The sequence below is a fragment of the Plecotus auritus genome (assembly GCF_963455305.1).
Source record: "Plecotus auritus genome assembly, chromosome: 5".
NCBI classification, from domain to species: Eukaryota; Metazoa; Chordata; class Mammalia; order Chiroptera; family Vespertilionidae; genus Plecotus; species Plecotus auritus.
Genome location: NC_137776.1, coordinates 28,108,030 through 28,122,104, shown reverse-complemented (window position 1 = coordinate 28,122,104; position 14,075 = coordinate 28,108,030). Strand labels below are relative to the sequence as shown.

Here is a 14,075-nt window from a genome sequence, read left to right as displayed (position 1 = left end):
CCCAACCTCTTGGGACACTGCATATGAAGTATAGTGAACAGTGTTTAGCTAGCCTTTCAAATAAATGACTCCACTGTCTTTAGGTCTTTTGAAATTTTTAGTGGTTTTATCCCCAAACATTGTTTTTCTTTTCTTATATTTGTGATGCCATAAATATAGCTGTCAGAGGGGAAGGGGTTTGGGAGGCTTGGTGGAAAGGTGGAGGGATTAAGAAAAAAACAGCTCATAGAAACAGAAAACATTATAGTAATTACCAGAGGGAAAGGGGATGGGAGGAGGTAGAAGATGGTAAAGGGGGGCGCTAAATGGTGATGGAAGGAGACTAGCCTGGGTGGTGAACACACAATGCAATATACAGATGATGTGTATAGAATTGTACCCCTGAAACTGTTAATATAGTTAGCTAGCTTGCCACACCACAATCTCCCATGAGTGGGTCCTTGGAATGCTTTCCTCCTTATCTCATGGAAGAACCCAATTTCCACCGGCAACATTACCTATATAATTTTATTAACCAATGTTACCCCAATAAATTTAATAAAATAAAAGAAAGAAAATATTGGTGGTATTTTTCCTCTATTAAAACAACAGAGAAAGCACCTTCAGTAAATACAGAGTCTTGTTGAATTGGAATGCCCATAGAGCATAAGAAAAAAAATCGTGAGAGAAGAAATGCAATAGGAACCAAAACATTGTTGAAAATTTTTTTACTTTAACTAAAGGAAGTGGAAGTTGATACCATGAATGGGGAAGAAAAGGCTGCCATAAAGTAAGAAAGTTTAAAGAAAAAAATTATATATATATGTTCAAAATGAAAATCAGAACTTCCAGACTATAATCCAGAAATATAATCCTCACATATCCCCTGAAATAATGAAGACTGTAACACTGATTAGCAAAACTGTTTTTAAAATAATTTTACAAAGCTAAGCACTCCCCACTGAAGACTACATGTATTTAGGTCAGTAGTGGGAACAGACACTTTACTTAGGCCTTCTGAGGTTATTAGAAGTAAATCATTTTCATACCTCCTATATTAGGAGAATTCTCCTATGTCTGCTAACAATAAAATTGATCATTTCTTTTTATGGGTTGCTGAGGTTACAAAATGAAAACTTGCAATTCAGTGAAAAAAGAGGTGTGTGTTTATCTCCTTCATTTTTTTTTGGAAGTTTATTTTTTTTATTTTTTTAATAAATCTTTATTGTTCAGATTATTACAATTGTTCCTCTTTTTCCCCCCATAGCTCCCCTCCACCCAGTTCCCACCTCACCCTCTGCCCTTACCCCCACACTGTCCTCATCCATAGATGTACGATTTTTGTCCAGTCTCTTCCCGCACCCCTCACACCTCCTTCCCCCCGAGAATTGTCAGTCCACTCCCTTTCTATGCTCCTGATTCTATTATATTCACCAGTTTATTCTGTTCATCAGATTTTTTATTCACTTGACTTTTAGATTCACTTGTTGATAGATATGTATTTGTTGTTCATAATTTTTATCTTTACTTTTTCTTCTTCTTCCTCTTCTTAAAGAATACCCTTCAGCATTTCATATAATACTGGTTTGGTGGTGATGAACTCCTTTAGCTTGTTCTTATCTGTGAAGCTCTTTATCTGACCTTCAATTCTGAATGATAGCTTTGCTGGGTAGAGTAATCTTGGTTGTAGGTTCTTGCTATTCATCACTATGAATATTTCTTGCCTCTCCCTTCGGGCCTCCATAGTTTCTGTTGAGGAATCAGCTGACAATCGTATGGGTGCTCCCTTGTAGGTAATTAACTGTTTTTCTCTTGCTGCTTTTAATATTCTCTCTTTGTCTTTTGCTCTTGGCATTTTAATTATGATGTGTCTTGGTGTGGTCCTCTTTGGATTCCTTTTGTTTGGGGTTCGGTGCGCTTCCTGGACTTGTAAGTCTATTTCTTTCACCAGGTAGGGGAAGTTTTCTGTCATTATTTCTTCAAATAGGTTTTCAGTATCTTGCTCTCTCTCTTCTTCTGGCACCTCCATAATTCTGATGTTGGTATGCTTGAAGTTGTCCCAGAGGCTCCTTACACTGTCTTCATATTTTTGGATTCTTTTTTTCTTTTTGCTTTTCTGATTGGGTGTTTTTTGCTTCTTTGTATTTCCAATATTTGACTTGATTCTTGCGATCCTCTAGTCTGCTGTTGGATCTCTGTATATTATTTTTTTATTTCAGTCAGTGTATGCTTAATTTCTAGTTGGTCCTTTTTCATATCCTTGAGAGTCTCGCTAAATTTATCGGCCTTTTCTAGAAAATTCTTGAAAAACCTTATAACCGTGGTTTTGAACTCTATATCCAGTCATTTGCTTTCCTCCATTTCTTTCATTTGTGACCTGTTTCCTTGTCTCCGCATTTTGGCTGCTTCCCTGAGTTGATAGAGTGACTTTGTATGCTAGGTGTCCTATAGGGCCCAGTGGCTTAGCCTCCCCCAGTTACTTAAGGTGGACACTCTTGGTGCACCTCTTTGTGCGCTGTGTGCACAGTCTTGTTGTAGTTAAGCCTTGATTGTTGTTGGTATCACTGGGGGGAATTGACCACCAGGCCAATTGGCTGTGAGGATCAGCTGTGTCTATGATGGGAGAACTTCTGTGCTGGAAACACCCTTATGAGACAAGACTTGCTTCAGTGGGGCTTTGGTGCTCACTGAGTCTGCCCCCTGAGTGTGTCCCTTATGGATCAGAGGAGTTGTAATCTGGATGGTCCCACTCTGACCCCTGGGTACACTGGCTCTTGGATCTCCAAAGAGGTGCTAATTTAGCCTCTGCCTGAGGCCACCCAACAGGAGCTACAGAGAGATCTGCAGATTCCTCTTCTTTGTTTGGGTTTTGGAGGTGCTCAGATGAGGCCCAGCTGTGAAGCAATGCAAGCTGCTGAGGAGCCTTGGGCCTTCTTTTGGATGTTCTGGGTCTCACAGACTCAGCTGCAGTTTGTTAGGTAAGTTTAGTTTTCAAAGGACCAGGCCATTCATATGCAAAAGCCTCTGTGCTCAGTTGGATGGGGCCGAATCTCAGGGTGGAGCAAACAGCGATGGCTTTCTGTCAGCCCTGCCCTAAGAGGCCCCTGGTTCTCAGTGTCCTGTAGTAATCGCTGCAAGCACCTCTGAGAGAAAGCCGCCCTCGAGTTCCACCTGCTGCCAGACAGTCCAGTTTCTCCCCGTATGAGTCTGGGTCCCCAGAGTCTTGCCCGGATCTGGAGTTCAGAGCAGTCGGGAGCTTTTGTCTCCCTCCTGATTGAGAAAGCCAGCCTTGTACTCAATTGCCAGCCCTCTCCATGCCTGCGACTCTGTACCTCTGCCTTCCACAGCTCCTGTAAGTCTCAGTGTGCTTTTCTCTTCCCTTCTAGTTGTAGAATTTCCACTCAGCCAGCCTTGCTGTGGTTCTGGATGATGTCCGTTTTGTCTTTTAGTTGTAATTTTGAAATTGTTGTGCGAGGCAGCAGTTTAGGTGTTTACCTATGCTACCATCTTGGTTTCTCCTATCTCCTTCATTTTTGTTCTTTAAATTTAAAATTGTATTATTATTAAAGCTTAAAAACCCCACTTTTTTAAGTGTCTGTTTATAGGAAGTTACTGGAGAAATGTGAAATGTAAAGCCTTCACACATTAGGAATAAAAAAAATCGCGAACTTGTGGTTCCAGAATGAAATAAAAATGTATGATGCCAATGGAGCCAAAGATATATATTCAATGAGGAAAGGAGCAACTCTTTAATAAATGGTGTTGAGAAAACTAGACAGCACATGCACAAGAGTGAAACTAGACTGCTGTCTTACACCATGCACAAAAAAACTCAAAATGGGTCAAAGACTTAAATGTAAGACCTGAAGCCATAAAGCTCCTAGAAGAAAACAGAGGGGATAAGCTCCTTAACATTATTATTGCCAATGGTTGTTTTTGTTTTGTTTTTTGACACTGAAACCAAAAGCAAAAATATAAAGTGGGACTACACCAAACTAAAAAGCTTCTGCACAGCTAAGAAAACTATCAACAAAATGCAAAGGTAATCTATTGAATAGAAGAAAATATTTACAAATCATATATCTGATAAGAAGTTAATATCCAAAATATACAAAGGACTCATATAATTCAATAGCAAAAAAAAAAAACAAAACTAATTAAAAATGGGAAGAGGCTCTGAATAGACATGTTTTTTCGAAGAAGACATACAGATGGCCAACAGGTACATGACAATGGAAAGTAAATAAAAACCACAACTAGCTGCCTACTCACACCTGTTAGAATGGCTGTTATAAAAAAGACAAGTGCCCTAACTGGTTTGGCTCAGTGGATAGAGCGTCGGCCTGGGGACTCAAGGGTCCCAGGTTTAATTCCAGTCAAGGGCATGTACCTTGGTTGCAGGCACATCCCCAGTAGGGGGTGTGCAGGAGGTAGCTGATTGATGTTTCTAACTCTCTATCCCTCTCCCTTCCTCTCTGTAAAAAAATCAATAAAATACATTTTTTAAAAAAAGACAAGCAAACTCAGAATTAAGAAAAGCCAGAAATGAAAAGACATTCACCCACCCCCACCCCCACAGTGGGATCTAAATTGACACACACAGGTCTGCACTTTTTTTTCTATGAACATAGGTCAGCAAGAATATTGTTAGGGACTAATGGAGTTGGCTGAGTGATGCTCTCTGAAATACCTTCAACACAGAAGTCTCTTTGTGATGGGAATATTGAATGTGCCACTGGGCTTTTTCCTCTCAATAGTCAGATTGAGAGGTTGCTTCTACACAGTATATGTGATCTTAAAAAACACAAATAAACCATGCAAATTCTACATGTAAAAGTGTGTAGCTAGGTATCATAAAGATCTGAACCTTGAATGATAATATCCAGTTTCCATTCAGCCATGAGGTGTGAGACAGAATCGAGCCAAGGAAAACTTATTTCTGTCTTATATTTCCGAGTATAGAGCCAGGTGTATGCTCTCGCTCCCCTGAGCTTGTCGGTGTCCTATGACACAGAGGTGCTTCTATGCTACCATGGAAATTCACAAAGTGAACACAATTGCCAATAATGAGCGCAGACTTTTGGGGAGACCATGGTTAGGGGAGCAGCACAGCCTAGTGGCCAGAGCACAGGCTTGTTTTCTGGAACACAGTTCTTCAAATGACTGCCTGTAACCTTGGGCATGTCATAAAAAGGTGAAGCAGAAAGGTGATGAAAATAACACGTCAGCATGTGGAAGAGGAAAATATACTAGTAAACCATCAAACCTAAAAATTGTCCTGCTCACCTTCGTCCCATTCCGTGTGTAAATCTGCATAAATATTAACTCCATGGATTAAAATAGAGATTTATTTGCTGGATTAAGATGTCCAGGTGTAGGGGGAGGTTAATACCTCCAAAGAAAATGGGATCCTCACAAGGTTACATTATTTTATTAAAAAACACAGTAGTTGTTACCCAGGAAACAGCTGAAAATGAAAGCCGTGTCTCAAATGACAAATCAGAACCTTTATTTTTGTTTTAATATTAGAGCAGAGTACAAGCCAGAGAAACTTCCTTCACATTCCTTTGAGGTTGACCATGAAGATGCTGATAAGGATGAAGTAAGTAAATTGTTGAAAGTGAAATGTTTAAAACATGAGGATAATTAGTGCCTGTCTTTCACTTGAGTGTTCCATGTTCTGAGCAGTTTTTCATCAAGCTGCAGTAACTATTTGTATGAGGGCTTTTAGTCAAAATGAGTCACGTTTGTTTTGAAATGGAACATGATTATTTGCGATGAGTCAAAGAGAGGAAAAGGAGGCTCGTTTTTAAGTGCAAGTGCCGAAGATCTGGGATTCACAAAGGATTGCAGTCATGCTAATGATGCTTTTGTACAGGATACCACCTCCCACTCGTCTTCCAAGGGCGGTGGGGGAGCGGGAGGAACTGGAGTTTTCAAGTCTGGCTGGCTCTACAAGGGGAATTTCAACAGCACCGTGAACAATACCATTACTGTGCGGGTAAGGAGACATCAGGCCGCATCTTTGTGTCTGCCACCTTTCCTGACGCCCCTCCTTCGGTCAGAGCATAGAGGAGAGCCATTTGCACTGAGTTTATGTTCTGTGTCATATTTTATTTATGAGAAAGGAGTGTGCCCTTCTCTCAAACAGCACCCTACAGGTGTCGCTCTCCTGAAGGAATTAGAAAAAAGGCTAGTTTCTGTGAGTAACAGCACACTGTAACCTCAACTACCTTCTTGTATCTTTTCCATTATTTAGTCATTCAAAAAGCGCTACTTTCAGCTGACTCAGTTGCCCGATAGCTCCTACATCATGAATTTTTACAAAGATGAAAAAATATCCAAAGAACCCAAAGGCTGCATCTTTTTGGATTCCTGTACAGGTGTGGTGCAGGTGAGTAGGAATCTTTTTTTCCTCTTGGGTTTTTGTTTTAATCAAAGAGTATGTTCATCCAGTCATCAGTTACTTTTTCCACAAATATTTGTGGAGTATCTGAGATGAGCCAAGAATTGTTCTAGACCCTAGGGATTCAGTGGAGAACAAGACAACCTTGATTCCTGCTTTCACAAAACTTACTTTCAATAAAGGAAGAAAAAATAGAAAATAGGCAAAGAGATAAATAAACAATAGAATCAGTTGGTGAAATCTGGAATAAAGAAAATAAACAGAGATACTGAAGGGAGAGAGACAAATGATGACATTGGAAAAGATGATTAATTTTACAGAAGTGGGAAAAGTATGTTTGAAGAGAAAGTATTTGATCTAGAGACTCAAAAATGAGCAGGGCAGCCGAAACCGGTTTGGCTCAGTGGATAGAGCGTCGGCCTGCGGACTGAAAGGTCCCAGGTTCGATTCCGGTCAAGGGCATGTACCTTGGTTGCGGGCACATCCCCAGTAGGAGGTGTGCAAGAGGCAGCTGATCGATGTTTCTCTCTCATCGATGTTTCTAGCTCTCTATCCCTCTCCTCTCTCTTCCTCTCTGTAAAAAATTAATAAAATATATTAAAAAAAATGAGCAGGGCAGCACGTGCAAAGGTCCTGAGGCAAGAGCAAGTCTTATATATTCGAGGAAAATGGCCACCTGTATAGCTGCATTAGAGAACCACTGAACTAAAGAATTTTATAAGATAACATGTAAATCATATAGCTCAAAAGATACACTTCATAAATATTATCTTTATTATTAGATATGAGATAGTAAATTTATAATGTGCATATACATCATCTTCCTTCTAAGAGGAGGTTTCCTTCAAAGACAAGGATTACATTGATTCCCAAGAGCTTAATTTAAGAAACAGACATAGTGCTTTTAACAGACAATGCTCTTCTGCAACCTCTTGATCTTCAGACTGTTGTCCTTAATATTCAGTTTGGCACGGACTACTGTGGAAAAGGACAGCAGATAATTCCACAGACCCATTTGGAACTCTTACTTTCAAGACATGTATTCTTTCTACTCTGATTAAATAGCTATCCTTATTCCCTCTTACATAAAAATTGAAGCAATCAAGTGTTTTAGCAATCTTACCTCAAATTTCACATTATTATTACCTTAATGTATTAAAAAAAAAAAGCCCTAGCCGGTTTTGCTCAGTGGATAGAGCATCAACCTACGGACTGAAGGGTCCCGGGTTCAATTCTGGTCAAGGGCATGTATCGGTTGCAGGCTCCTAGCCCTGGTCAGGGACATTCAGGAGGCAAACAATCGATGTGTCTCACATCGGTGTTTGTCTCTCCTTCTCCCTTCCACTCTCTCTAAGAATCAATGGAAAAAATGTCCTTGAGTGAGGATTAAAAAACAAACAAACAGAAACTGATTCTTGAGATAATGCAAGCTTATAATGTATCCCAACAACTTTCTGACGTTACGGGAAGATTTTTTCTATTGTGAACTCTGTGGACATTCTCCAAGTATTACCCCTGGACGATAGGCATTGGCACGTACGTGCACACACATACACACCCACACACATCTATCTATACAAATTGGCTTAAGCCAAACTCTTGTCTTGAAGATGGAGAAATTGTTGCTTTGTTTCTCTGATAAAACTGGTTTTAGACAAAAAATAGGGATAATCACTCTCTTAGACCATGCTAATGTTAATAAAGAGCATTCTTTCTTCTATATGAAACTTGAAATTAGGAAAAGTAATTCTAGTGTAAATCATGCAAGCACTATAATTACTATAAATAAGAAAATTCAGGAAGATTTAATCACTGTATAGGATGATAAAGTACCAACTCATTTCTTATATCATATTGTTAAATAAACTGTGTGCAACAGACAAAAAAACAAAAAAACAAAAAACAAACAAAAAAAACACCTCAGAGAGATAAAATACCTTCCCAAGTCACAGAGCTAATAAATGGCAAAATTAGATCTGAGGCATAGGACTGTCCAAAATTACAGAAAGATGCCCAAGAAAATCCTTTGGTTATTATACATGAAGTGGACATACCTGCATACGTAAACACATACATTTATCCTGTGTAAGCCACATGGGCACAGGAAACACTATAAAGATGTGCTTATGTGCAGTTCTAAACAGTGCGTTTTAGATGTAGGCTTTACTTCAGCAAAAGTATATTGAAATGCTTTCTATATGCAAAGAATTGTGGGAAAGCCAAATATGAATTAGATGTGGCCTCTGTCTTCAAAGAGCTTCCAGCCTGTGGGAGGATGAACAGAAGAATCATATGTGAAAATAAAGCATAAATGACTCATTTCAAACATTAGATTCTGATAATACATGCAAGAGTGAAATTCTACTTATCTCTGATGATGATATATTGCATTATATTACATTACTAGAGGCCTGTTGCACAAAATTCTTGCATAGGGGGTGGGGGTCCCCTCAGCCCAGCCTGCACCCTCTCCAATCCGGGACCCCTTAGGGGATGTCTGACTGCCAGTTTAGGCCCAATCCCGGGGATCGGGCCTAAACCGTCAGTCGGGCATCCCTCTCACAATCCTGGACTACTGGCTCCTAATCACTCACCTGCCTGCCTGCCTGGTCACCCCTAACTGCCCCCCCCATTGGCCTGATCGCCCCTCACTGCCTCTGCGTGCCAGTCTGATCACCCCTAACTGCCTCCCCCCCCTGCCGGCCTTGTCACCCCCAACTGCCTTCCCCACCAGCCTAGTCTCCCCTCACTGCCCCCCTGCCAGCCTAATTGCCCCCCATCTGCTCCCCTGCCAGCCTGGTCACCCCCAACTGCCCCCCCTGCTGGCCTGGTTGCCCCCAAATGCCCCCCCTTGCTGGCCTAGTCGCCCCTCACGGCCCCCTCGCCGGCCTGGTCACCCCACACAGCCTGCTTGTTCAGTCGTTTGGTCGTCCCTCACTAATACCCTGCTGGCCTCGTCATAGGCAGCCATCTTGTGAGGGCATAAGGGTTAATTTGCATGTTACTTCTTTATTATATAGGATACATAGTATATATGTGATAGTTCTATTTATTTGTTTATTGACACTCCATTACACTAGAACGTAAGTTCAAGGAGGGCAAGCACTTTACATGTGTTTTTTAATGCTATGTACTTGGCACATAGAAGGTACCTAATATTGTTTATAAATGAATAAATAAACATATAGAGAATAGACAGAATTGCACGTGTGGTAGCCAGCAATACCAGTAACCTGGAGTTGATGTTGTGTGTTTCCTTTTAAAACTCCTCTTTTGTTTCTGAAAAATTCGGTAAAAGATGCTACCACCATTACTGGTGTGATGGAATATTTTGTTTGGGTAACTTCTTTCTTCAATATTCAGTCCTCCATTAGCTTTAGTGGCGTCCTTGGAGTATCTATTTTAAAACTTTTCCAGATGAACACTGTAGAAACAGACCAGTTTGCTACAACTCATTAAACACATCAGATGGCATTAGGCCATATTCAGTTTCCTATTGTTTATGAAGCCGTGTAGGTGTGCTGTGGTGCGCTTAGATGAGCAAAGTAGTTGCAGTGGACACAAAGAACAGTGATTTCATGGAAACAGGGGAACATGGGGGAGTGAAAAGAATATGATTACTTTTTGAATACCATTGTAATGACTTAACTATTGCATTTCAAGATTATTAAAATGTTCCATTGATTTTCTATTTCTGTCCTTTCTTTTTTGCTAGTTGATATGCCATTATTTTGGAGAATGAGATAGAAAACCACTTTAGACATCTTAGTCCTCTCCAACATAAACCTCTCAACACTGAAAGCGGTTCTATTTCTCTCCAAATTTTAAAAAAAATAATTTTGTTTCTGAGCAGTTGTAAATAGGATATTTATTTTATTTATAAACACCTCTTTGTGAGAACCAAGGGCTTATTATAATTTCCTCAAAGTTTTAAAAAATATTTGTAATAATATTGTTCAACTTGGCAACAATATTAAATTTATTTGATGTACAGAATGAATTTAGGAAATCAAACATTTTTTAAATATTTCATAATGTTTTCTTTCTACAGTTTTTATTAGTTTCTTAGCATCAGCATTGGAAAGAAGTTTGCAGCTTGATCCACTTTTAACTTGGACCCAGTACTAGCAGTTTGCATAGCTGCATCTCCCAGTTCTCCTGATTTACAACATCTGATTAGTCAAGGAGATTCTTTAACTTGTCTGTTTTCAAGACAGCACGAGATTGGCTTGCATTTGCAATTGTCAAATAATTAACAATATCCTAGCCAAGGGAGGTCCTGAACTCTGGGCACTTCTAGTTTTTTTCCCTTCCTGTCTATTTCTCTTCTTGTGTGTGTTTTTTGTTTGTTTGTTTGTTTTTTGTTTTTTTGTGTGTTTTTTTTTAAAGAAACATGTCTCTCTTTTTTTATATGTGCTATCAGCCAACTTGTCTTTGTCCTTAGGCACTCTGTGTCACTGAGGTCACAGGAGGTTCAATGGACCTCCTTGGACAGAAGCCCAGGAAGCTTGTGTGAGGGTGTATGGAGGGAGTCTGCCCACTCCCCCGGGGGCGGGGGGGAGCGCGGCTTCTAAGAACTTGCATTCTTAAAGAAGCTGCCTGGATGCTGGCTTTGCACACAGCAGTTTGAGGCCACTGCCTTCTGGTGACTCCTCGTTCTGTTTACACTGCAGCCAAAATAATTTTTTCCAAATGCAGCTCTGGACTTTTACTTGCCAAAGTCATCCTGCCCTGTGCTTTCATGAGACCAGCTATATTCGCATATGCCAAAAGCAATTCTGTTCTCAAAAATAATATTAATACCTTGGTGTTATACCTTTTCTTCAATATATTCATACAAAATGTAAGTACATTTATCTTTTAATATCACACTGTGTTTAATTGGTTAAGGCCTGTCACCCTGTTCTGCCAGGGCAGAGACTTTGTTTCTTCCTGACACAAAATACAAACACAATAGACACCTCTTTGTGAGTGAATGTTATCACTGCACTGAGCACTGAGGACAGTTAGCCAGCTCTGCTCTAATCAATCTCATGGACGAATGAAGGAGCTAGCCTGCAAGTGAGCCGTTACAAGGCAAGGAAATAATACTTTTGACAATAGTACAAAAGTATGGACGGGAGCAAATAGCTTGTCATTGGAAGAGTGTAGAAAATAGCATTTGAACTGTGACATTTTACAGTGAGAATCACACTTAGCTTTTAAACTGATTCTTCTTTCTCCTTCAATTTCCAACATTTACTTTTTCTTGAGGCATTTGTGTTGTCTCACTGTCTATTCTCAGCACATGGAAAATCTATTAGCTCCAGGCCACAGCTACCCCTTTGGTGGGTGATTGTGCCAGGGAGATAGCAAGGAAGGAGGACGGCATCTTCTTTGTACCTGGGTCATCTCAGTGGGTGTTAAAGTCTAAAGAGGTTATTTCCCCTCTCTACCACTTGCTACCCATGTAATTCCTAGCACATTTTAACTTACCTGCCCAAGCCTCAATGTCATCATATGTTAAATGGAATAATGTGATTTTTCACAAAAAGGTTGTTGGGAGATTTAAATAAGATAATGACTGTAAAATGTTCAGCACAGTGCCTAGTATACAGATGGCGAATATATAGTAAGTGTCCTATTTGTAGTTGTAATTGTGTTGTGGAAGTTGAAAGGAACAAGTTATTTTGGGACCGTGTCTGAAGGCATCCCAAAGAAAAAGGACATTGCCGAGAGGATATTCAAAATTACTTTTTCTTGCCACCAAGAATAGCAACCCTATTACCATAAAATAATTTATACTTTGATATTTATCTACAATTTCACAGGATAGTAATACTCCCATCTTCTGGTTCTTCTCCAGTTGGTGTTTTACTTACACAAAGTTGAGTTATCCTGAGTATATAAGCTTTGCTTTATTACAGTGGGGGCTCTAACGATTTTAGAACAGTGTTAGTAAAAGTTGAATACCTGTATCAGAATCACAAACTGGTTCATACCCATCTAAATGTGTGTCCTATTTTGGAAGATTTCTTTATGTTACCTACCTATAAGGAAAACCTTTGGAATCACCAGGAGCCCATAAAATATGTCTCCCACTCTCAAGACTTATTTATCTGGTGTGTTTTTTCTTTCTTTTTGTACCAAAGAATAACAGACTAAGAAAATATGCCTTTGAATTGAAAATGAATGACCTGACCTATTTTGTGCTGGCGGCTGAAACGGAGTCCGATATGGATGAATGGATCCACACCCTCAACCGCATCCTGCAAATCAGCCCTGAGGGACCCCTTCAGGGTCGGAGGAGCACAGAGCTCACAGATCTGGGGCTGGGTAAGAGCACATCACCACCCACTCCCATCCTTTGCAGTGTAACCTGTGCATTTGGGTCATTTAAACTCCTAGAAGCTATAGTAGCTGGCAGGTCTAGCTCATCCATCCCTGAGCTCCAAGAAATTGCCCCTTACTTGTACTGAACAGTGAGTGGAACAATTTTGACTTGACAGACAGTGATTGAGGCTGATGCCCAGCAAATGATGTTGGGAAGCATTTGTCATCAGTATAAAAAATGTACCCAGATCTGATGAGATGCCACCCTGGAGGGGATATTTTGTGCTTTATAGCTTTTCATTAAATTTAATTAATTAACAGTATACTCTGTGAAGGCAGATATGCATTGCTTCCTTTTAATTGAAAGGAGTGTCATGTATGCTTTTTGACCATACTGAGATCTGCTTATGTATATGTGAAAGTTCCATAAATTTGACATAGTATTAGAGATTTTTATAATAAAATAAATTTTTCTGCCCATCTTAATTCCCTCAAAAGATTCTAATTCACTCCAGGCAAAGAGAAAGGAGCAAAAGAGGGGAGAGAAGGAGTGAAATGAAGGGTAGGTAAAGCAGATCTATAAATACGTGGAAAACAAGTTCACCTTTAGAGTCAATCACTTCTCCCAAAGGAAAATTATTTTAAGGCATCTTGCACTGCATCATGGTACATTAGAAAATGAAGTGTCTTTAAGTTCCAGTAGCCTAAGTATCATGTGCTTTTAAGTGAACAAGTCATGGGATAATGAGGAAGAAAAATCATTGTTGCTTTTAACACCACTACTGTGTACCATAGTAGGTATTTTACATTCATGATTTACTTAATAATATTCAACTAGAAAATTAATGTTTAAAGAGTTATAGAGAGTTTAGTAACAGAAGCTAGAATGTGAGTTTTAAACTGATGACTAAGAGTCACAATTATCAAAAATAAAAACATATGTTTGAAAACTTGAGTATGCATTCATGAAGTAAGTCAAGACGGCACCAAGTATAAACATAGAATGTAAAGGTTCAGAGTTTGCATGGGCACAGGATGGTGTCATGGAAAGATTCCCAAAAGATCATCAGGAGGTCTGATTTCCCAGCCAATGTCTTTTTAACAGTAAGGAGTACTGGAACCAAGATACAGTAAAGGCATCTGTTCACTAACATCCATCTTTCATCACTCTTGGGTCTAACCTAGTTTTGAAATGTCACAGGCTAGAGAAAGGTGTGATTCATGAGTGTTATTTAATAACCTGACTTTGTGTATCTTTTCAAGATTCGCTGGATAATTCTATCACATGTGAATGCACACCAGAGGAAACAGATTCTTCAGAGAACAGCCTACATCCAGACTTCACAAAAGTAATAAAGCTGACCATTATCATGCAAAT

At 39.6% G+C, this 14,075-nt stretch overlaps 1 protein-coding gene across 10 annotated transcripts in view; it reads left to right on the top strand.

Annotated features, from left to right (window-relative positions):
• DOCK10 (dedicator of cytokinesis 10) overlaps nt 1-14,075 on the top strand; it is a 218,944-nt gene that overhangs the window by 123,417 nt on the left and 81,452 nt on the right. For all 10 annotated transcript variants that reach the window (XM_080670696.1, XM_080670695.1, XM_080670694.1 and 7 more), the window contains exons 5-9: nt 5,509-5,581; nt 5,858-5,980; nt 6,239-6,373; nt 12,517-12,700; nt 13,961-14,046. In XM_080670696.1, coding sequence (XP_080526822.1) covers nt 5,509-5,581; nt 5,858-5,980; nt 6,239-6,373; nt 12,517-12,700; nt 13,961-14,046 — 601 coding nt within the window. The remainder of the gene's footprint in view (nt 1-5,508; nt 5,582-5,857; nt 5,981-6,238; nt 6,374-12,516; nt 12,701-13,960; nt 14,047-14,075) is intronic.